We start from the raw sequence: 23407 nt of genomic DNA, 5'->3' as shown, positions 1-23407 counted from the left end.
GCATGTGTGTCTGCACACGCGTGTGTGCACGGGCAGGTCTGCGTGCATGCACGTGCGCGCACGCCCGGGCGTTGCTGTCTGTCCTCGTGTGTACCTGTGAACGTTTACGCTGCGTGGGGAGAGCCGGACCCCGGCTCAGGCCACACACACAGCCCCTCGCATCCCCCCTGGGACAGCACAGGGGGCCCCCCTGCAGGCCCCCCCCCCCCCCTCCTGCAGACCCCCCCCTCTCTCGCACACCCCTGTCACAACTGCCCAGGTCTCAGCTCCCAGCTCCCAGCCTGCGCTTCCCCCCTTCCTGATGTGCTACAAGAGGGGTTTGGGAGGTGAGAGCCCCCATCCCGGGGCGGGGGGGATGTGACATGTGGGGACCCACTGCCACGCTGGCCGGGCCGGAGGGACCCAAGAGGACGAGGAGCGGGTGCTGGCGTGGCACATCCTTCTCCTCCCGCTGGGTGGAAACCCTCCCCTGCACCCGCCATTAATCCAATTATAGCTAATTGGTAACTGCAGAACGAGCTTTAATTTCTCAGGGCAGGATGACAGCCCCTCTCTGTCCTGCCCGGCTGGCCCCTGGGGACACAAGGGGACAGATCCACTCCACTGAGCCAGGACAGCACCTTGTATGTCCTCTCACCAATGCTGGGTGGCAGCGAGCCCCCCGGTGCCCCCCTCCCCGAGGTGGGGTTACCACTGACCCAGCACCCCCTCAGGTCCCCCCCGGGTGTCACCGTGCCACCGCAGGACCCGGTGTCTCCCACCCTGGGTACAGGGTGTGTCCCCCTGAGTCCATGAGCCCGACCTGCCACCGCTGTCAGGGTGATGCAGGCGCCTTGATGTAAATGCTTGCAGCGTTAATTAAGTAGTGGGTTATTAAGGAGCTGCTGGGGTGGGATGGAGAGGGCTGTGGGCATGGGGGAGCTGGCAGTGTGGTGGCAGGGTCCCAGCTGTGACCAGCCCCCCTCGGTCCTGCCTGCAGAAAGCCCAAGTCAGCTTGATTAATTAGGAAGCAATCTAATGACGAGGAGTGCTGCCCGAGCCAGCCCGGCAGGCAGGGTGAGAGCCGGCAGCCCCCAGCACACGCTGCCCACGGAGGGTTTTGGGGTTCACCCACCCACGGGGTGCTGCAGGCAGGGAGCGAGGCCGGAGGCAGCACCAGCCCCAGCAGCACCTCAGGGTGGGATGCTCTGGTATCTGGGGGGCTTCACACAACCTACCCCCCAGCCATGCAACCTCAACCCCCCCCCATCACCCCAAATCAGGTCCTGGGCAGCTGGGGGAGCCCTGGAGGGGGGCTGGGTTTTGCAGACGATACAGGATCAGGTTAAACATCTTGTAAGGGAGGAGAGGGGTTTCCCCTGCACCTCTGCATCCCGCTGAGGTCTCCCCCACCCTGGTATCTCAGCACTGAGTTTCTCCGCCATCAGCTTTTGGGTCTCCTGTATATCTAAAATTGACATTTCCCCTCCCTAAAATTGATATTCCTGCCCATATCCCCAAATGCTGCCGTTCTCAGCACTCATCCTGCAGCTGTCAGGGAGCACTGGGCCCACAGCAGCCCTCTGGCACCCCGCCGTGCTCCCCCCATGCTGCTGGAAGCTGCAGGTGGTGGTGGGGGGGGGTCAGGCAGGGCTCCCCCCAGTCCCTGCCCTCCCCACTGCCCGTCTTTGCCACAGTGGCTTTGCGCTGTCCCACCAAGGCAGGGCTGACGGGGTTCCCTGGTGGACACCACCCGTGGGACATGTCCCATCTGTGGGAAAACGCTCTCCTGGGTCCCCCCCGGGGGGGGGACAGCCAGTTTGGGGAGGGCAGGACACCCACATCAATCCCCAGGGTGTGGGTGCTGGCACCGCTCCCACCCCAGGGTGACACCATGGTGAAACACTAGTGCCACCATCCACGTCCCCATCCCAGGCAGCTCCCGTCCTGCCATCCCCCATTCACCCCGGGAGGGCTGGGGGGCTCATGGGGAAGGACTAGCTTGGTGTGGGATACACAGCACCCATGGGTGCTCATCCGCCCCCATGCACCAGGGCAGGCACACAAGAGACTGTGCCCAAACACCCAGGGAGGGCCGAGCAATGTCACAAATGCATTTGTTCCACTGCAGCCCCCTCATTGCATCTCTAATTGCATGGCGTGCCCTTGAGTTTGCATAGAAGGCTTAAAATATAATTAATTTTTGGCATCCAGCAAAGCCTGCACGAGGCTAATCCCTTTAGATTTTGCAGCCTTATCTCATTTGAGCGTTTATCTAGTTAAGCTTAATGGGCAAGGGAGAGGAAAAAAAAAAAGTCAGCTGCACTTATCTGAAGAGCTGCTTCTCCCCCCAGGCAGCTCCAGCGTGTTGAGGCTCAGCAAACAAAAAGCAGCAAAAAGCAAAACAAGGCACGATCCCCCCTAAAACTGCCCAGCTCCAGCCTCGCCAGAGCCTCTGGGCTTTATACTGAGGCTGAGAGGACTCACAGACCCAAATCTTTTGGGTTATGATGGTGTGACGAGGCACCTTGGAGGGGCTCCTGCACCCCTGAGCCCCCCGAGCATCCCCAAGGCTTTCCCTGGCACGGACTCACGTGTAGAGCGGCTGTAGCTGTAGGTGTGACGTCTTCTGTGGCGCCTGGTAGCCGTAGGAGTCAAACCCGCCAATGAAGTCGACTGGGGAGAGTGGGGAGAGCAGCGAGGTGAGCTGGGGAGGGCAGCAGGGCAATTTCTCTGTCCCCCCCCCCCCCCCCCACCCCAGTGGCACCCGTGGGTCATGCAGCATCCCAAGTTCCCACGGCATCCCAGGGAACTGCAGCATCACAGCTTGCAGCTGCATCCCGGGGAAGCGCAGCATCCCTGGTCACCACAGCAACCCAGGGAAATGCAACATCTCAGTATGCAGGAGCATCCCGGGTCACCGCAGCATCCTGGGGACACGCAGCGTCCCAGGTCACCCCAGCATCCTGGGTTGCTGCAACATTTCGGGACGCCACAACATCCCGGGTCGTTGCAGCATCCCAGGTCACCACAGCATCCTGGGGAAATGCTGAATCCCAGGTTGTGGCAGCATCCGGGGTCCCAGCAGCATCCCAGGTCATGGCAGCATCCCAGGAAAACGCCAGCAAGAAACAGAGGAAAGGAGCCCGACTGACTTGCAGAGATCCCTGCGGCTCTCTTCTCACCACAACAGCCTTTGCGTCGCAGGCTGGACAAAGTGGGTAAAATTACCCTATCATTGTCTCCAGAGTGGGCATTTAAGAAGAATTATGGGGGAATTACATCTCGTTTAAAGCCTGTCATTTAGGGGAATTGCAGGCACCAATATATCAGTTTTCACGGCTGTGATTTCCAGCCGGGCGGTTCATCCCCCTCCGGCCGGCAGAGCCCAGCGCTCGCTCAGCGAGCCCGCCGGCACTCTGGAGGGACCAGAGCAGCGGATCCCAGCCCTTCATCCCGGCTGGATGCAGCGGGAGCTGTGGGTGGCTGAGGGTACCCCAACATTTCCCACGGCCATCCTGTGTGCCCCGAGACCGAAGCCCTCCCACGGGCCCAGCCAGTGGCTGCTCAGCCAGGCCAGGAAGAGGCACCACGCACAGCCAGGCTGGGGTATCCAAGCCGTTACAGGAGCCGTAGCATGACCCATCTCCCTAAAACCAATATATTCACCCCCACGGAGCTGTGATCTGGGTGGGTTCACACCCGGGTGTCCAAGGAACAGCAGTGAGCTCGAGTGGGGAGCCCAGTTCTCCCAGCATATTTATCTTCCCGACTTAATATTCAGCCAGCTCTCAATTTTGACGCCATCCATCCATTTCTAAATCTAATAAGATATTCCATTAAAAAAGATGCATTTGAATCTTGGGCTCCAGCAGCATTAATATTAAAAGTGTATTGAATGCAAGAGTTTGTTTGAATGCAAACACGCTTCAAAGCCGGCGGCGGTAGATAAACCCCTTTGCCAGCTCCCTGGGTACAGAAACAAGTTATTACCGCAGGCAGTGTCCAATTTCACACGGAGATTTTCCTTTTCCGCTACACCAGTTCCTGGCAGCGGAGGGGGAAAAATGTGGGGATGCTGAACCCCAGCATCTCCTGGGCTGGGCTGGGTGAATTTCTGGGTCCGTGGCGCGGGCAGAGATGCTGATCCCGCTGCTGCGGGGAAGGAGCCCGGTGCTGAGCGCATCTGGGTGGCTTTTGCCGCGCCGGCGGTTGCGGCACATCCCTGCCTGCGGTTGGCTGCCGGGAGCTGCCAGCTGGCGCGAATTAATTAATGGCAGATGAGCATTTAATGCGGCTGGATGGCTACAGCCTTAACCACCTGGTTAATTGGGGCTGGGGTGCTCAGCGCTTCCGGAGGGGCGTTTGCAGGGATCGTTGTCAGATCGGAAAGCGCGATATAGATTTTATAAAAATGAGCCTGTAACTTCGCTTAAATTGCTGGATTTCCCCCTCTTTTGGGGTGAAAACCCTGGAGGTGGGGAGGAGGGCTCTGCCACCCCACTGTTCATGGGGATGCTGGCCAGGGGGACACAATATTTCTCATTTCATCATCCCCAAGCCCCAGGTGGCTGTTGAAAGGGGGAGGCAGGTGATGGCTGGTGCTGGGAGTGGGGAGGATGGTTCTTCCACAGCCCCCATGGGGCCAGATCCGCACCGGGAGGAGCATTTGCCATGAATTTATCAGGGCGTGGAGGCAGCTCTTTCCAGCAAGGGTGATTCTCCTCACTGCCACACCAGACCAGGGACTTGGGAGAGATGTTCTCTCCTGGAGGAGGTGCTCTGAATTCGGGTCAGCAGGGAGCAGTGAGAGTGATGTCAGCCCCAAACCCACCCCTGAGCAGCCACGCACAGGGATGAGCATCCCGGCTGCAGCGGGCACTGGGCTCGGTGCCGTGATGCCAGTGTGGGGACCAGGGACTGGGCACTGGGGACCATCTCAGCCTCTTCATGGGCTGGTGAGAGGATGAAGCCCAACCCCACGTGTTGGACGAAACCGGTCCCATTCCTGCACCCGCATCAGGTTGTGAGTGCTGCAGTCCCGTGGGAGATGCGGCAGCTCAGGGCTCGCTGTCCCTCTCCTCCTCGTCTCCCAGCCCTGGCCAGGCTGCAGCACCCTCCCCGAGGCTGACAGGGGGGGCCCACTGGTGGCACAGGGTGGCACATCACACCCCCAGAGCGTCTGCCTCCTCAGGGATGGACAAATGGGACAAACGCCCCGCCGAAAGGGATCCGTCCCTTCACCTGCCTGCAACCCAGGCATCGCTCCTTCATCCCCAACCGGGAGCTGCTGCCCCGGCAAGGTGCTGGCTGGCATCAGCCGAGGCCATTTTGCAATGCTGTGGCTTTCTTTCCCCCGTGACTGAGAGCAAAAGCACTTACAGCTGTCTTCTTCCTCCAGGAACACTTTGCTGACGTAGCAGGCATAGACGAAGCCAAAGAGCTGCAAAACAAAAGCCGGCAGAGCGAAGTCGGTCATGGGGGTGATGGGCACCGTGACCAGCACGGTGGTGGTGAGGGGATGGAGGCTGGTGCTGCGAGGTGGATGCCTGGGAGCATCCTGGGGGGGACCCTGGGCAGAAGCAGGGATGCTGTGGTGCTGGACCCCATCTCCGGTGGGTCTGGGTGCTGGTTTGGGAGGCAGCATGGTCAGATGGTTTCAGCTGCACTGGGGGAAAAACGGTGGTGGCTCCTGGGGGAGATGGGCTGGCATCACACTGGGGCAGCAGCGCAGAGAGTGCTGAGCCCCATGCAGCACTGGGTGCCCGTTTGGTGGGTGCATGGCAGCTGCTCTGGACCCCAATTCCCTTTAAAGTTTATTTTCTTGCAGCTGCTCGAGGCTCAGGAGCTTTGCATCCAGGTACGTCCCCTTCCCACCGCCCCACGGGGTGAGACAGTCACCCTCCCCTTCCAGCAAGCGGCACATCCCGCTGGCTCACACTCCAGCAACGCTCCTGGGGGTGTTACACCGAGAACCCCCCAATTCCTGCAGCATCCAGCACACACCTTGCTGGGTTTGGGGACAGGCAGCACCCCCGGGGTGCTAGCATGGGCTCTGTCTGCTCCTCTCTTCCCAGCCCTGAGCCACCACCACCCCTGATGCTATAAACGGGCACCGATGTGATGGCACGGTGGGACATCTCCAGCTGCACCACAATAGCTCTGCCCACCCTGGTCCCTCTCTCCATCATCCCCCCCTCTATCGCTTCACAATTCGGGATGAGGAAAGGTGCCCTTACCGCCAGGAATATCTGCGTGGCACTGCTCACTACCTCGATGTACTGGTAGTCGAGCAGGCAGCCGCTGACCGTGATGACGTGATGGTCCTCGGGTGCCAGGTTGGAGTTCATCACCGGCGTCACCAGGCAGCCCGGCCCGTTCTCCATCCACCACGAGCGGTGCAGTGAGGTATTGAAGGTCATGATGAAGTCTCGGTCCTGTGGGAGGAGAGCAGGGAAGGAGGCACAGACCGTGGATCTGAGGTTCTTTGCAGAGGAGGTGGACAGAAAATGGGCTTTTCCAGCCCAAGGATGCTCCACAAGCATCTCCCCACCCAGACCATGCTATTGCAGCGTGACCAACAAACCCCTGCATCTCCCCAACCCGCAGCCAGTGTCTGCAGGGTTTGTGGCTTCCTCCCACAACACCATCATGGACCGTTTGGTCAAGCAGCACCCAGGCGCACTGGTGATGCCCAGGTGACATCACGGATGTCATGGAACAGTCACCAGTGCAGCAGTTTGGCCTTGAGGCAGGGAAGCAAACGCTTGTGATGCTGCTAGCTGCATCCTGAGAGTTGGGACCATGGGATCACCCTGCCAGCACGATCCAGGGATGCAGGGTGATCCCCTCTGCTTCCCCTGGGGTTTCAGGGTGCCCATGGAGCCTTGCAGGGGCATCGTTCATGTACGTCCCTTCCTGGTAAGCCCATTACCAGGCTTTGGGGGTCTCCCTGTTTCATCTCCAGCAGCTCTGAGGGGGCAGTGCAGTGGGCAGCAGCCCCCCCCCCCCCCCCCCCCGCTGCAAGGCACGGCTGCGGGCCGTCACCGGGGTGGGATAAAATGCAGAGCTAATCCCCCAGCCCCTGCCCGTGCCCCCCTCCCCATAGCAGGCTCGTGTAAGGCTAAGCCCCTGGGCTCATTCCCAGGACACACCGTGGCATGTTCGATGCCGATGGAATCTGGCATCGTGGATGTGGCAGGGAGATGGGGACTGCACAGGCTGGGATGCAGCCCCCGCACAGGGCTCCTGCAGGCAGCAGCAGCACAGCTGGGTGAGCGCCCACCCCACGGAGGGTCCTCCTGGCACAGCTGGGTGAGCGCCCACCCCACGGAGGGTCCTCCCAGCCCCCCTCTGCACCGCCAGCCCATGGGTCTGCAGGGGGCTGGGAAACCCACTGAGCATCCTTTGCAGGAAATCACCGATCTGGGAGTAAAAGATTTTTGTGGGTGGGGGTGGAAAAAATAGAAAGAAAGTGGGGTTTGGTTTCTAAAACCAAAGGATGTGGGTTTTGGTGCTGGGAAGCACAAAGAGGGGGTGTTCTGTTATTGCAGCGTCACTGAGAGATTGGGGATTTCCACCGAAAACACTCAGTGGGAGTAAATCCTCCCTGATTGCATCCCCCGTGCCTGCTGCACGTATCCAGCATTTCAGCTTTTTAGAAGAGTCTCACATGACCTGTAGCAACATGAGAAGATGGTTTCACCCATCAGGCCCCCCAACATGCCCTTTTTCCCCACTGTGGGCAGCCACGGAGTGAGCCCGAGCCTGTTTCCCCGAGCGCTCTGTGATGCCCCGAGCACAGCACAGGGGACGGCGTCCTCAGAGCCGGGAGCAGGGTGCCAGAGCAGGGCACGTCCTCAGCACGGGTACCCCAACTGTGGCTGAGGATGCCCAAACCACCCCGCGATGCGCTGTCACTACATTAAGCTTTGCTTTTTTTTTTTTTTTTTTTTTGTGCAAGAGCTATGATTGATCAGCGCAGGGTGGGGCGGAGAGACATGGAGATGCACGGCCCCACTCACATCCTCACCCCCATCACCACTGGGTGACTTTTCAAAGCCATTAATGATGTGCAGCCGCTCTCATGTCACTGCTGAGTGCTCTGAGGCCAAGCGGCACTTACAGAGCCCCAGAAGACCCCAGAAAATTGGGAACCTGCAACAGGAGGGTCTCCTCTTCTTCACACCCCTCCCTTGCCCATCCCTGCCTGCACTGCAAGCTGAGCTGCTGGAGACCCTGCCCCAAACTTTCCCATCATCACTCGTCCCCAGTCCCCATGTCCCTTCTCTACTTTATCTCCTCGTTGGCACATTAGGAAACGGTGCCATCCGGTTTCTGCACCCCATAAAACCCGGCAGCGCTGAGAGCACGTTGGTGATTAACGAGTGCCCTGCAATTCCCAACTCGTCAGCCTCATTAATTTTCCTCTCCCACTTTGAAGCTCCCCCCACCAATGCCTCCTTGGCCTGAACCATCCGTCTGTCCATCCCACACATGCTTGGTGCTGCAGCTGGGAGCCCCCAGGGAGGCTCCCCCAGCACCCAGGCGGGTGCTTTACCACCAGTCAGAGCAGTCAGAGCTGTGGAGCAGGGGAAGGAAGAGGAAGGACAGCAGGAAGGATGGGAAGATGGGGAGGAAGGGATGGAGGAAGAGGAGGCAGGTGGGGGGGGGTGGGTTACCTGCGATAAGCGTCCGACTTCCAGGTAGAAGCAGATGATGAAGGCGTTCCAGCCAACCCACAGCACCAGCCACACCGCGTACTGCCAAGAAGAGAGCTGGTCACGCCACGCCACGCAGACACCCCCCCAGTCCATCCCCCCTCTGCCCCCCTCACTGGATCCCGCCCGACCGACAGGGATTTGGCTTTGGGTACGGGAAGGGAAGGGACCTGGAGCTGAACCATTCCCAGGGGTGACATTGCTGCCCCCAGGCACAGGGAGCAGTATCCATGGCAGTACCTACCATCATGAGGTATTTGGATCTGTACTGGATGGTCCCAAAAATACCCAAAATAACAGCCATGATGTGTAAAAAATTAGCCAGGATTGGTGCCCACTGGTAGCCCAGGAAATCAAAGATCTGCCTCTCCAGCGCCGCTACCTGCAACAGAACAAAGGAGGGGTTGCAGGTATTAAAGCAGGGCATCAGTCACCACAGCAACTCCTGGGATGCTAAAGGCAAAGAGCAGCCAGTAATTAATGGGAAATCCCATGGATAATTAGTTGCAATAGGTTGAAACATCTGCGTGATGCATCGGCTGGAGGTGGGTGTATGCATCATGGCGAGCGAGGAGCTATTAGGAATACTTGGAGATGAGAAGGGGAAAGCAAGGAAATGTCAGCTTGTCGCCCCACCAACACGCTCTGTGCCTCAGTTTCCCCATTTTTCAGGTCTCAGGTACTGCTGAAAATCACCCTCCAGGATGGGTTTATCCCTGAGCTCAGCTCGTCCAGGGGAAAACCTGTTCAGGTCGTGTATGGGGTCCCCTGGTATTTTTGCAAGTGATTTTTCTGCCCACCCTGGCCAGCTCATTGCGTGCCAGCCCATTTAACACTATAGGATTTTGATTGCTGTTATCATTTGTAATCCATAAATAAGGATGTAATGCAGCTTAATAAATCGCATGGCACACAAAATTAGAGACAGTAGCTGGTGTGATCTGCCTGTTACCCCAGTGTTTATTTATGGCTCTATTTGCTACCAGCTCGGGGTCTATTACTCTTAATTACAGGATTAGTTTAAAGAAAGGTGGTAGCAAAGGTGAGGTGGGAGCACTGGAGTATTCGCTGATGGTTTTAAGTTACAGAATGGAGATTTGGGGCAGCTATGGTTTTATGGTTTTTTAGGGAACTTTTAGGCAACTTCAGGGTGTGTCGGATGCCACAGTCCCTGAGGGTGCAGGGACAGGGCTGCAGGGAGCTGTGTCTCCAGCAGCCTTGCAAACCTAAAAACCTCTTTACATTTATCTTTTTGACAGCCCAGCCCTGTCTCATCACTTTTTGTGATGCCCCAGATTCACCTGATAAACCCTGTGAGCTCTGGGGCCCCGAGTCCTCCCTGCAGCACTGCGCCTCAGTTTCCCCTCCCAGTGCAATGCCTCTCGGCAGAGAAGTGAGAGTTTATTCTGAAAACTGCAGGAGAAAATGGGCTTTGCATCCCCCCACTGTTCACCAGCAGCTTCCCTGGGTGATCCGGGTTTAGGGGAGCTCCATCCTGGTGCTCCCTGACGCTCCCATGGGGGGTTACAGCTGCAGGGCTGCCCCGGGGCCCCGCAGCATCCCTGGCCATCCAGCCCAACTTAATGTGTCCCAATTACAGAGGGAAAATAAATGAGCTGGCAAAGGTCCTTCCCTAGGTGTTTCGTGAGACGAGCCATGGCTAACATATCTGTGTGTGCAATGGCCAGCTGTGCCTCAGTTTCCCCATCCATAAAGTATCACACACTCATTGAATTGGCTTAGCAAGGGATCTAATTAATGGCTATTTTAGCCCAGCACCATCCTGCCAGTGGTTGGAAAGCCAAAGGCAGAGCTGAGGACCGTGATATCCCATTCCCTACGCTACTCCCTGGATAGGATCTGCTGGATCTGTGACCGCAGGACCCCAGTTTCAATTAAAAGCGATGCAAAGGCAAGAAGCAGCTGAGCCCGGGCAGCCCCAGGACCTGCAGGGCCTGGACCGAGGCTGTTTGCATTGAAGCTTAATTCACTTCCACGCTATTTAAACACTCTGAGGAAACAGCCTTTGGAAATACTTACAACTGGGCTGTAAATCTTTTAAATTGAGAAATGTAAATAATAAATGATACAAGGAGCATGGTGCTTGGGGTTTTATAGCCATCCATCGATCTGGTGGCTGTTGACAATGCTGCTTAGCAGGAGCTGGATGCGAAGGCTGTGACTTTTGGGTACCGCTGAGCCTCTGAGCTGAGGGAGGGGGCTCGGAAGAGTCTCTGAGAGCATCCCATGGAGCCGGAGAGATGTGCTTGCACCTGCATGGCTCCTCAATTCCAGCCCATCAAGCCAGGATAGGCTGAAGGAGAAGGAGCTGAGAAGAGCCTGGTTGAACCAAAGCCTTCTTCATCCCAAGAAGAAGCAAAATTAATGACAAAAAACACAGTCTTCCTGCAGACAAATGAGGGCTACTAACTGCACCAAAAACTGCTGCCGGAGCCACCCTGGCAGATAAAATGCTGCTTTGTGTGACTGTTCTTTAAGCATATTCCCTTTGCGCAAAAAGCAAATCTTGGGGTTTTTTTCAGCCTCGTCAGATCCTGCTTAAAGTTAAGGAAAATACAGAGACACAGCACAAATGCGGTGAGTCTGTGGCTGCAGCTCCCCCGGCATTCACCACCTGCAAAGTGCCAAGGGCATCCCAAGGGCAGGGCAGCAGCCTTATACCAGGTTTCACGAGTGGGGAAACTGAGGCACAGTCACACTCCAGGGGGAGTGGGTGGCACAGGCTTGGCAGTCGGCTCAGGCTGATGCTCCTGGCTTGCTCCAAACACTTCTTGCCACTCGCTCGCTGCAGACCTCAGGCTGGTCCAGCATCCTCACCCAATCCTTTGGGGGCGAGATGTCCCCCGGCAGCAAACTTCAAGACACCCAGACTTATTCAGGCAGCCACCACCAGCCGTTCACCACCAGCAGCTCTGAATGAAGTGAGAGCAGTGGGTGAGCCCGGCCACGGGGCTCGGCATCGCTTGCAAGCGCAGCCAGGGGCTCTGCAAGCTCTCAGCACATTCTGCAAGAAACCTCCGAGCAACACAGGGACCAGCAGCATCCAACCTCTTCCCCCCCCCCCCCCCCCCCCCCCCAAACCTAGGTGACTTGTAGAGCTCAGAGCATCCTCCCCAGGCTGTCCTCCCCCTGTAAGGACTATTTCTCATGCTAATAACAGCCCCATTAATGTCCCACCCCCATTAACACTGTGCTCTCCCCCTTTCAGCTCTGCCAGGGAAGCTGTGATGCTCCTGGGGGTGCAGGGCGGGGAACCACACACCATCCCACTGCTAATTAAGATAAACCTGCAGCCAATCAATGCAATGAGTTTTAGGGCTCCCTCTTAATTAAACACTCTCTAGTTTATCGATCGGCCCCAAAAGTTCCCTTTGCAGCAAATCATATCAATTAGTCAGGGGCAGGCGCGCACCAGAGTCCTACTAATTGAAACGTGTTGCCTGCAATGATTTTATTTTAATCAAGAAATCGAAGCAGGCGAGACACAGACCGGGCTCCATCAGTGCGCGGCGGCCCCCGGGGAGGACCACAGCAGGAGGGGACGTGTGTGCAGCCCCTTGGGGACAGGGGGCTGCCAGCGCTCAGCCCAGGGGCTCTGGGCAGGCAGAACCAGTGAGGCAGAGCTGAAGGAAAATGGGATTTTTTTAGGGGCGCTGGCACCAAATTCAGGTAGAAAGGAGCTCACCTGTCTCCAAATCACCACTTGGTTATGGCACCTTCACCTTCCTCAGACCCATCCCGTTACCTGGTAGGGTTTTCCCAGTCCTTTTTAATTCCTATGACAAGGATGGGAGAGATGAACCCTGCTCCAGCTGTGCCGGGAGGATTTCACAGACACCAGGGACCACCTTCACCCATGTCTCATCTACACCAGATTTTATATTTTGAGGTTGGAAATCCCTTCTGCAACCCATCTGGGCAACTTTGGGCCCTGGGGCGAGCATCCCCGACCCAGAACTCTCCAACCCGCTGTAGTATTAGAACAGAAATCTTCTTGCCCAGCAGCTGCCATTTTTGCTCTTTTGGAATCAGAGAATCACAGGATGGGTTTGGTTGGAGGGACCTTCAAAACCATCTAGTCCAACCCCACTGCCATGTGTAGGGATATCTTCTGCTAGATCAGGCTTGTCAAAACCCCCTCCAACCTGACCTTGAACACTTCCAATATAGAATCACAGAATGGGTGGGGTTGGAAGGGACCTTCAAAGATCATCTAAGCCACCCCCACTGCCATGGGCACAGGTATCTTTTGAGTATCTTTCAGGGTGCTCAAAGCTCTGTCCAACCTGATCTTGAACACTTCCAGGGATGGCACATCCACAACTTCTTTGGGCAACCTGTACCAGTGTCTCACCACTCTCATCACACAACATTTCTTCCCCGTGTCCAGTCTAACCCTACCTTCTTCCAGTTTGAAATCATTGCCTCTTGTCTTGTCCCTACAGGCCCTGGTGAAAAGTCTCTCTCCATCTTTCTTGTAAGCCCCCTTTATATATTGAAAGACCGCAAGAAGGTCTGCCCAGAGCCTTCCCTTCTCCAGGCTGAACAGCCCCAACTCAGACTTTCTCCGCAAGGAAGGTGTTTCAACCCTTGGGACATTTCCATGGCCTCTTCTGGACCTGCTCCAATAGAGGGTCTCACCAGAGGGGCATGGAGGGGCAGAATCCCCTCCCTCGACCTGTTGGCCAAGCTTCTTTTGATGCAGCCCAGAAGACAGTTGGCTCTCTGGGCTGTGAGCGCCCATTGCCGGGTCATCTCCAGCTTTTCACCCACCAGTACCCCCAAGTCCTTCTTGGCAGGGCTGCTCTCAATCCCATCCATCCCCCAGTCTGTACTGGCACAGGCGCAGGACCTGGTACTTGGCCTGGTTGAACTTCAGGCCACTCCTGCAGCCTGTCCAGGTCCCTCTGGACAGCATCCCGTCCCCCCAGCACATCAGCTGCCCCACTCAGCTTGGTGTCTTCTGCAGACTTGCCGAGGGTGCATTCCATTCCACTGTCACTGATAAAGATATTAAACAGTACTGGCCCCAAAACAGACCCTTGGGGGACAACACTTGTTACCCATCTGCACCTGGACACTGAGCCGTTGACTGCAACTCTTTGGACACAACCAACCAGCCAACTCCGTAACCATCTACCGGTCTATCTATCAAAGCCACATCTCTCCAATTTAAAGATAAGGTGTGGGGGGGTGCAGTACACCTCTTACTGTATCTCACCCTCTATTTTTGAGATAAAACCAACCCTGCCCCGCTCGGTAACATGGCAGCAGACAGGCTGCCTGCAGGGACCGAGTACTTCTACTGCACAGCAAGACGGACACCACATCTGCAGGGTGGCCATGAAGTCCCAGCACGGTCTGGGGCCATCCCTTGTCCCGCCATCCCCACTGGGGACAGGCTGAAGACACCACGCTCCTCCCCAGCCCCTGAGCCTGCCAGGGATTTGTGGAAGCAGGATTTGGCAGCAGATCCTCCCCTCATATCTGTCACACCTGATGGCTCTTAGACATTTGTCCAAAACCCACTTTAATTACCACCAAAACCAAAGGGACATGAGAACATGGCCATCTGTGGACACAAGTGACCTCAGGGCACACGTTTGGGTGCTCCACAGTCCTGGCGATTGCAGGGATGATTTACCCATGTCCTCCTCCTGCAGTGCCCAGAGGAGGTGACACTCGTGTCACCAGGACCCAGGGTGAGGACGCTGGCCCGGCTGCAGCCCCTGGTCCCCATGGGCTCCATGGGGGAGGCAGCACTGCCCCCCTCCCCACGCTTGCCTCGGCTGTGATGGGGATGACAAGTTTGCTGACACAGATGCATAAATATATTATCGCATTCCCAAAGCCTCAATAATTAATGGGTGAAGAGAGACGAGAGCTCGATGTGGAGGGCTGCAGCTCCTGGGGCAGCCGGGGACAGCCCCCACTCCATCTTGCACACTCACAAGCATCTGTGCGGGGCTGGTCCCTCCTGTCTCTCCCTGGGCCCCCCCCCCAGAGCTGCAGAGCCCCATAGCTTCACGCTGGGTGATGTTTTGGGGACATCCCTGCTGCTCTCCGTGCCCTCACCCAGTCCGAAGCCCCCTGAGCATCACCCCAAGGTGCACCAGCACCCCAGGGGTGCAGCAGGCAGGGAGTTGTGCCTGGGGACATGGAGCAGCAACCCCCCCCCCCGTCCCCCAGCTGCATCTCAAGCCGTGCCACCCCCCATGCCCAGGCAGTGATTTTTCCGGGTACATGATTATGTATTTAATTGCTTTTAAATAAAAGCCCCCTGTCCCTGACATCCCCGCGGGGGAACCCTGGCATCCAGAGCATGTGGGGCACTGGTGACGTGGGGGTGGGCACGGTGGCGTAGGGGTCCAGCCCCATTAATTCACGCAGGGTGATGCTGGTCACCCTGTCCCTCTGTCCATGGGGTCAGCCCCAGCCAGGCCACCACGTGCCCTTCCCCATCCCAACCTTCTCCCAATTGCTGCTGCTCCAGCTGGACCATTTTGGGGCAGAAAAAGGGGTTTGCACATTTTTAGTACTTGGGCAAAACACATTCTGGGGAGGGAACATCCCTTACTTCTGTGATGGAAACTCTTCCCATCTATTTTTTTCCCCTTTCTAGGAAAAATCAGGGAGGGAATGTCCCCTTTCCCTGCTTGTGTGGCTTTATTAAAACCCTCGATGAGCAGGTTTCTCCTGTCTGCAAATGTCACAGCCACATCCCAGAGAGACAGCAGCAGAAAAGATGCGAGTTTGGTGGTGGGAGAGGAAATTGCCTACAAATCCCCTTTTCCCCAATCTCAACCTCCACCCCCGGAGGACGGTGACCCTTGGGGTGAGCCGGGGTCGGGATTCCCAGATCCAGGCTGGGCCCAGGAGACAAAACTGCTGCCCAGAGCCTGTGGGCTGCGCGTGCGGGGGAAGAGAGGCAGCGGCAGCATGTGGGCGCTCATGGCCAGCCTGCACGTATGGCCTGCCTGCACGTATGGCCTGCCTGCACATATGGCCTGCCTGCATGTATGTCCTGCCTGCACGTATGGCCTGCCTGCATGTATGTCCTGCCTGCACGTATGGCCTGCCTGCACGTATGTCCTGCCTGCACGTATGGCCTGCCTGCACGTATGGCCTGCCTGCACGTATGGCCTGCCTGCATGTATGTCCTGCCTGCACATATGGCCTGCCTGCACGTATGTCCTGCCTGCACGTATGGCCTGCCTGCACGTATGGCCTGCCTGCATGTATGTCCTGCCTGCATGTATGTCCTGCCTGCACATATATCCTGCCTGCACGTATGGCCTGCCTGCATGTATGTCCTGCCTGCACATATGGCCTGCCTGCACGTATGTCCTGCCTGCACGTATGGCCTGCCTGCATGTATGTCCTGCCTGCACGTATGTCCTGCCTGCACATATGGCCTGCCTGCACGTATGTCCTGCCTGCACATATGTCCTCCCAGCACATATGTCCTGCCTGCACGTATGTCCTGCCTGCACATATGTCCTGCCAGCACTTATGTTCTGACTGCATGCACTGCCTGCCTGCACATCACACCCCATCACCAGCACAGGGTGCGTGGGTGTCACTGCCTAATTTTCGGCCAATTTGGAAGCAGCCTGGCACAGCCCCCACTGCCAGCCAGGACACAGGAGCCGGGACCCCCCGGGGGACCCCGCCGTGGGCAGGGAGGGGGCAGAGGGCTGAACCCCCAAACGGGACACCCTGCAGCGGGGGGATTCTCAAGCACCAAAGCGGTGCACCCAGCATCCCCGAGCACATGGGGTCTTGCTCCAGATTATGGGGGGTTGATGTACCAGGAGCCAGAATCTCCTCCCAGCCAATCCTGAGAATAGAAGCTGGGGAAAGGGGGATTTTTAGGGGATTTTAGGGGATTTTTTTTTTCCCCACTACTGAAACGGCAGCTTTTCTGCTGCTGGCTCCCTGGGGATGTGGCTCTGACATTTGAAGGCAGGAGCAAACCTGCCTGTTGCCCTTTTGAGAATCTTCACCAAGGCACGTGGGCAGGGGAAGGGGATATTCCCTCCCTGATTTTTTTCCAGAAAGGGGAAAAAAATAGGTGGGAAAAGGCTCCTTCCCAGAACAAAAGGGATGTTCCCCCCCCCGAAAATATTCTCCCTCCCCAAAGATTGAAAAGCCCTGACAATCCAGCTGTGTTTTTTGTTGGTGCTGGCAAGGCCAGAGCAGGCAGAGCAGGCAGGATGCTCCTCCGGGCTGCCGGCTGCCCTTGAGCTCAGCAGCAGCATCTGCGCGTCGGGCTCAAATAAACCCTCTGCCCTCCCCTCCGTGCTGCGGTGTGGCAGGAGCTGAGCGGGGCTTCGTTACCCCCCGATGGGTTATTATCCTTCAGCCGGGTGATTTTTTCCCGAACACCATATGCCTGGGGCTCGCCGGGGATTTAACTTTTCATTTCGCTGCATTTCGAAGAGATTTGGGGTTTTCATTCCACCTCAAATTCCCCTCTGCGTTGCGTCCAAAGATGCTGTGAGAGCATCTCTCTCCCTGCCACTGAGCCCATCCTGGTTGTTTGAGGCAGAAATACCCCGTTTCTAGGAGTTTTGATCAAAAGAAAATGTTGGGGTTTAGGAAAAAACACCCCCTGGGCAGAGCTGCAGGGCAGGAACCGGCCTGCTAGTGGATGCCCAGATGCTCCTGTCCCTTGTGATGCTCTTGGTCCCCGTAAGGGACATTCCTTGCAGCCCCCAGGGCTGGGTGTCCCCACAGCAGATGGAGCATCGTTGGGGCTATCGAAGCTCACTGGGGCTCCCAGGGGCCGGCCGGATCCTGCCCCCATCCCTGGGAGGGAAAGCAAAGCCCAGCTCCCAGCCCCAAAGGATGCTACGGGGCCCCACATCCCCACCCTGAGTCCCCACAGCACCCGAGTGCCCCCTCGCAGGCTCACCCGCGCCCTGAAATCCCTCGATTTGAAGCAGTTTAAGGCACTTTGCTGAGTTTTCCTCTTCCAGTGCCTTCACCTGCTCCTGGGGAGCCTGAGGAGCCGACGGAGGCGTTTTCATCCTGCGGTCCCCATGAGTTGCCCATCTCCACTTAGGGAAATTGGCTGCGATTTAAATGAATGGCGAGCGAGCGAATTGACTATTAAGAAGGTGCAAACACCGCTGTGAACCCAGGGACTTCATTTAATGACTTGGAAACAAGTTCTTGACCTACTTCCAACTTGCAAAAGCCTTCATGAAATCACAGAAGAAAAGAAATTAAAGGCGCCAGAGCCTCAATGGCTCTCCAGTATCAGGTGGTGATGAGCAGGATGAGTCCACTGGCCAACAAGATGCTCTGGGACTCAGCAGTCCCCTTGCGAAACACAGCAGGAGCAAAAAATGAGGTGAAAGATACATGAAGCTGTTGCAACCCCTTGTTGATGCCAGCAGGTTTTGGGGGGCTCCTGGCCTCTGTGCAGCCCCTCTCTGCCCCCCAGTGCTGGCATCGCTGGATTCTGGAGCTCCCAGCACGTGGCTCAAGCATCCCAGATCCCCAGGATGTGGCTGCAGGTGCCGGGGGCACAGGAAGATACTTGGGGTGCGCAGGATCCCTTGCCACAGCTCCCCATCACCTACCCAAGAAAAAGGGCTTTCCTTCTTCTCACCTATTTTCACCCCCCCCCTCCCCATCCCTGGTTATTTATTTCATTTCATCGCATCCGGCAGCGTTGCCATGGGAACGCAGCAGCAGCCCCGGCTGGATGCGCTTGTCTAGACGCTGCGCCCCAGGAGCCCGCCGCCGGCAACCTGCTGGGGGGGGGGCTGGCCACAGCCCTGGGGCGTGCTGCACCCCTGGGGGCGAGGCCACCCACTGCACCCAGCCCCAGCCCCCCTGGGAGACCCCAGCACCCACATGGCTGGGTCCCCTCCAAGCCTCGCACCCCAGATCCAGGCTCCAGGCTCCATCCATCCTCAGGGGGTTCCGTACAAAAAGGGCTGGGAAATGCAGCCTCGGGGTGGCTAGCAGCTATATTATTAGTATTAGTATTAGTATTAGTATTGGTATTGGTATTAGTAGTATTATTATATTTAATTCACAACTATAATAGAAATAATAATAATAATAATAATAATAATAATAATAATAATAATAATAATAATAATAATAATAATAATAATAGTAGTAGTAGTAGTAGTAGTAATAATATCATCTCCTAAATGTAGCCCAAGGGTTGCAAAGTGCCCTTTGCACAAGGCAGACTAAACCCACCCACCTCCTGTCTTGGCTCCATCACAAGGAAGGGAAACTGAGGCACAGCACAGGGAGACACCCTCAAACCTTCACAGTGCTCTGAGATGTCGGGAATGCTGAAACCCGGAGCAGTGGGTGTTCCCACAAAGAAAGGGGTGCTCCATCACCACCCTGGGCTCTTACTGATTTACACCTACTGAAACAAAGCCCTGAGCCACTGCTGGGCCAGTCAGCTCCCAAAACTGCAGGTTTTGGGTGGATTTGTCGCTTGCTGGCTCCGATGTTCCCAGCAAGGACCTGCAGCAGGTCATTACCCCCAGAGGAATTTTGATAGGGTTTTTTTTTCACAGCAAACATCATGAATTTCAAATTTCCCCGCAAGCAGGCTAGTTTAGGTCTAACACGGTATTATAGCTATTTGACTTTAATACAATATTGCATGTATTTAACTTTAATACAAGATTACATCTATTCTTTTCGCTGTCCTACAAACGCTGAGATGAGACTTTTTTTTTTTCTCTTGCCTCCCAGCAAGGAAACATTTCCAAGCCGAGCGAAAGCCAAGGAAATCGAAGCAGCTCAATTCCCCACTTGCCCATCAGAGGTTGGCTCCAGAGCAGCGCCCTTCTGCACGACAGGCTTTATTCCCACAGGGAATTGCTCCGTCCCCTTGGGGATTGCTCTGGAGCCACAAATCCATGTCAGTGTCCCCACAGAAAGGAGCCGGGATGATCCCGTTAACGCCAAACTTGTGCTGCTCTGCATCCACCCAGCCTGACCTTGCAAACGATCCTTGAAACAACCCAGGACCCTGTGGTCCCCTTGGTGGAGAGAACGTGGGGTGGTGGCACTCATGGGATGGAGTAAGGAGGTGCCAGCAGTGTCCCTGCGGGGGAAATGTGCACCGGAGACAGCAGCGGTGCCTGAGGAGGCACTTGCCATGGAGGGAAAACTGAGGCACGGGGCTGCAACCCCAGCGGGACCCAGCCATCCATTCCCGTGAGGTTGAGGTGCTTTCACAGCTGCGGGGCTGAAGCGCCAAGGGCATGGTGATGGCTGGGGAAGGGCTGATCCTGCACCACCTGCGTGCTGTGCACCTCTGTGCTGTGCCTCAATTTAATTGGAAAAGGAGCTAAGTCCTGCCTGGCCCCGCTCAGCGCTGCACCAGGGAGCATTTGCTCTCCCGGTCAAGGTGATCAGCTCCATCAGAGCAGGTCTAACGGGGAAACTGAGGCACGGAGGGGTGGTAAAGACCAGAAGCTCCACCCCTGGAGAAAGGCTGTGCCTTGAGGCCACCAGGTTGAGAGCTGCTCCAAACCCACGGGAGCAGGGCTGGGACTGCTGGGTTGGCACAGAGAGATGGGATTTGGACTGAATCTCGCTGAACGACAACTTTTAGCCTAAGTTAGGCAACAAGGAGAAATCAAGAGAAGAGCAGACATGGGCAGAGGCCAGCGGCACAGCGCTGCAGAGGGAACCTGCGCAGGGGACCAGTGGGACCCAGGAGCAGAGCACAAATAGAGAAGTTGGGCTGCGGGTTAGAGCAAATCCATCTGGAATCCGAGGGGGAAGTGAAGGGGCCTTACAGCCCCGTGCTGCACCCAAATAACCCAGCCGTGCGTCTGGGACGGAGCGTGAACAGGGGAGCCTGCTGTTCCGTCCATTCATCTCATCCCACCTCACCCCATCCACCCTATGCATCCCATGTATTCCATACATCACATCCATAACATCCATCCCATCCATCAACCCCATCCCATCTATCCTATGCATCCCATGCATTCCATTCATCCAATCTATCACATCCCATCCAACTCACCGTCCGTCCCATCCCACCCCACCCCATCCATTCCATCCCACCCCACTCTATCCCATTGCACCCCATCCCCCCCTACTCCATCCCATCCCACAGCAAATAACCCCCCTGCCCTGGTCCAGCACAGGTCCCTGATCCCTGGCTCAGCCTCGGAGGCACTTGCTGTCTCCAAATCATCAGCAACCGTCCCCTACGGAAGCCAGCTTCAACAAACAGCCTTTTGGATGAAGAAAATTGGGATTAATCACATGCCTCAATTAGCCACAACAAGCTGTGGTTTGTCATCATGCTGGAGACTTGCAGCAGAAAGCACATTAGCAGTATGGCCACTGAGAGGCTGAGAATTAATTAAAATGGAGCACAAAACCTAAAAAGAACCCTGAGCAAATGAGGAATCGTTTGGAGCAGGGGGGATTTCTCCCTGTGAGTCTGGAGATGCCAAGTGGAGTCACATCCCTGGCCCTGGCAGAGCATCTCCAGCACCCAGACTGGCCGGCATCTCCTCTGGTGCTGGTTCGCCCGTGGGACACAGTGACCAAGGGGACATCCCCCACCGCCCACGGAGACCCAACCGCTCACCCAACCCCTTGTTCCACTGCTGATGGGGGGAGGAAGAGCCTCGTAAGCGCTTGGTGCTCAGTAAGGATGGAGCCATCAGCACACCATAGGGCCGAGGACTGATCCTGCTCTGCTCCAGCTTTGGGGGGGTGGAGCTGGGGCTTAAATCTGGGGGATCTTGGGTTTAAACCTGGGAGATCTTGGGCTTAGAGGTGAGCAATCTTGTGCTGAAATTTGGGAGATCTTGGGCTTCAATTTAGGGGATCTTTGGCTTAAGTCTGGGGATCTTGGGCTTAAATTTGAGGGATCTTCAGCTTAGATCTGGGCGATCTCGGTCTTAAATTTGGGAGGCCTTGGGCTTAAATCTGGGGAATGTTGGGCTTAGATCTGGGAGTTCTTGGGCTTCAATTTGGGGGATCTTGGATTTAGATTTGGGGGATTTGGCACTTAAATATGGGGGATCTTGGGCTTAAATTTGGGGTGTGCACAGGTACAGCAAACAAGATGGGGAACTGGGAGTGATACAGGGATCCCGACCCTCTAAATAACAAATTCTGGGGGTGAGACACAGACAAATGTTGGGGCTGGACAAAGATGGGGAGTGAGCAGGAGACAGCTGCTCCAGAAAAACAGCTTTGGGCCATTGGAGAGAGGAGGAGTGGGACAATCTGGTCTCCAAAAATTTGCAAAAACCCACCAGACGCTGTGCCGGGTGGGACGAGACGGATCCTGGCTGAGATGTCCCCACCAGCCTGCAGGGGCCGAGCCCATTTGGACAAGGATTAAGCCGCAGGCAATTTCGATGCTAATTCTCCTGGTTAAGTTCTTTAGCCTGACATCTGCGAGAAGCAAGAGGTAATTTCCCCCTGATCTCAAATGGCGCCTCAAAGACACCGTTAATATAATCCGACAGAGGGGAGAAAAAAAAAAAATATTATAAAAAAAAAATCCAATTTACTGACTTATTTAGTGACACCTTTCGTAATCAATTCTCCCAGGAAAGAAATACTGATTAAAGCCAAGCGCATTGCTATGGAAACCAGCAGTCCCTCCTCCCACGACCCGCAGGCTGGGAAGGAGAAAATCGGGTGAGGAAATCTGCCTGGTAACAACCCCGTTAATGAGCCAGGGAGCAAAAATAATCCCTCGGAGCGATGCCGCTGTGAAAGGAGCAGCCGGCAGCAGTCGGTGGGGAGGCAAAACCACGCGTGGCTCCCAAAATATTTATTTTCATGGGAGGGTAGAGCTGTTTTGGAGGAGGAGGGGATGCTCCTGCATCCTGGAGGGATGAACGTGGCATCCGGAGGTGGTACCCGGGGGTGACTGGGTGTACCCACAGAGCCCTGCAAATGTGGGTGTTTCTTCCAGCACTTATCCAATTTTTTAGCCTTGAAATACAGGATAAAACCACCCTGAGACGCAGGTTTAAGAGGTTCAGCTGCCCAGCAGCCCACAAGGACGTGGCTACCAGCATAAAAGGGATTTATACGACAACCCTGTGGGTTTCCCTCTCCTCAGAGTGATTCCCTGGCCCACAGGCAGCCACAACGCCTGGTGAGGGGCAACGCTGACTGTCGCAGGCAGGGCTGTCATGCCTGTACTCAGCCCAGGGTGAGTGAAACCTTCATGGGCCAGAGTTTCTTGGAGAACTGGGGATTTATTCTTATTTCTACAATGAATACTGGCCCCAAGATCATGGAGGAGTTTGGGGGTCTCCTCCTGGCTCGATGTGTCCCTCACCCCAGCACCCCACAAGAAGATGCTTGAGGCACCCATGGGTGCTGGTGAGGCAAGGATAAATCTTCCCATGGGCTGAATATAAGAGCTACCGGGTGGTGAGAAGCAGCCGGGGTCAGAGGCAGCATGGAAAGGACTTGGCTGTTTCCCCAAGCACCTGCAATGCTTTTTGGGGTGTTTTAAGGAGCAAAGGTCTGCACAGGACATCATTACTACCACTCATTATCTATTGAGGGATTTAATAACAACCCCATCCAGCATTTTCCTTAAATTTCCCCCCATCGCCACCACTGTCACCCGTGAGCAGGGATGGGAGTGGAGCCTCACTGCTGCGGCAGCGGGACCGCGGTCCAGCCCCGGGCTGCGATCC

The 23407-nt window shown here is 56.2% G+C and overlaps 1 protein-coding gene across 1 annotated transcript in view; it reads right to left on the bottom strand.

Moving 5' to 3' along the window:
- NKAIN1 (sodium/potassium transporting ATPase interacting 1) overlaps positions 1-23407 on the bottom strand; it is a 38370-nt gene that overhangs the window by 2318 nt on the left and 12645 nt on the right. The window contains exons 2-6 of the mRNA XM_032987540.2: positions 8944-9081; positions 8661-8741; positions 6219-6416; positions 5362-5422; positions 2574-2655 (exon numbers count right to left, since the gene is read on the bottom strand). Coding sequence (XP_032843431.1) covers positions 2574-2655; positions 5362-5422; positions 6219-6416; positions 8661-8741; positions 8944-9081 — 560 coding nt within the window. The remainder of the gene's footprint in view (positions 1-2573; positions 2656-5361; positions 5423-6218; positions 6417-8660; positions 8742-8943; positions 9082-23407) is intronic.

This window comes from Tyto alba, unplaced genomic scaffold, assembly GCF_018691265.1.
Source record: "Tyto alba isolate M040663 unplaced genomic scaffold, T.alba_DEE_v4.0 Super-Scaffold_20, whole genome shotgun sequence".
In the NCBI taxonomy this organism is placed as follows: Eukaryota; Metazoa; Chordata; class Aves; order Strigiformes; family Tytonidae; genus Tyto; species Tyto alba.
Note: the sequence above shows the minus strand (reverse complement) of the source record. Positions and strands in the feature narration are given on the sequence as shown.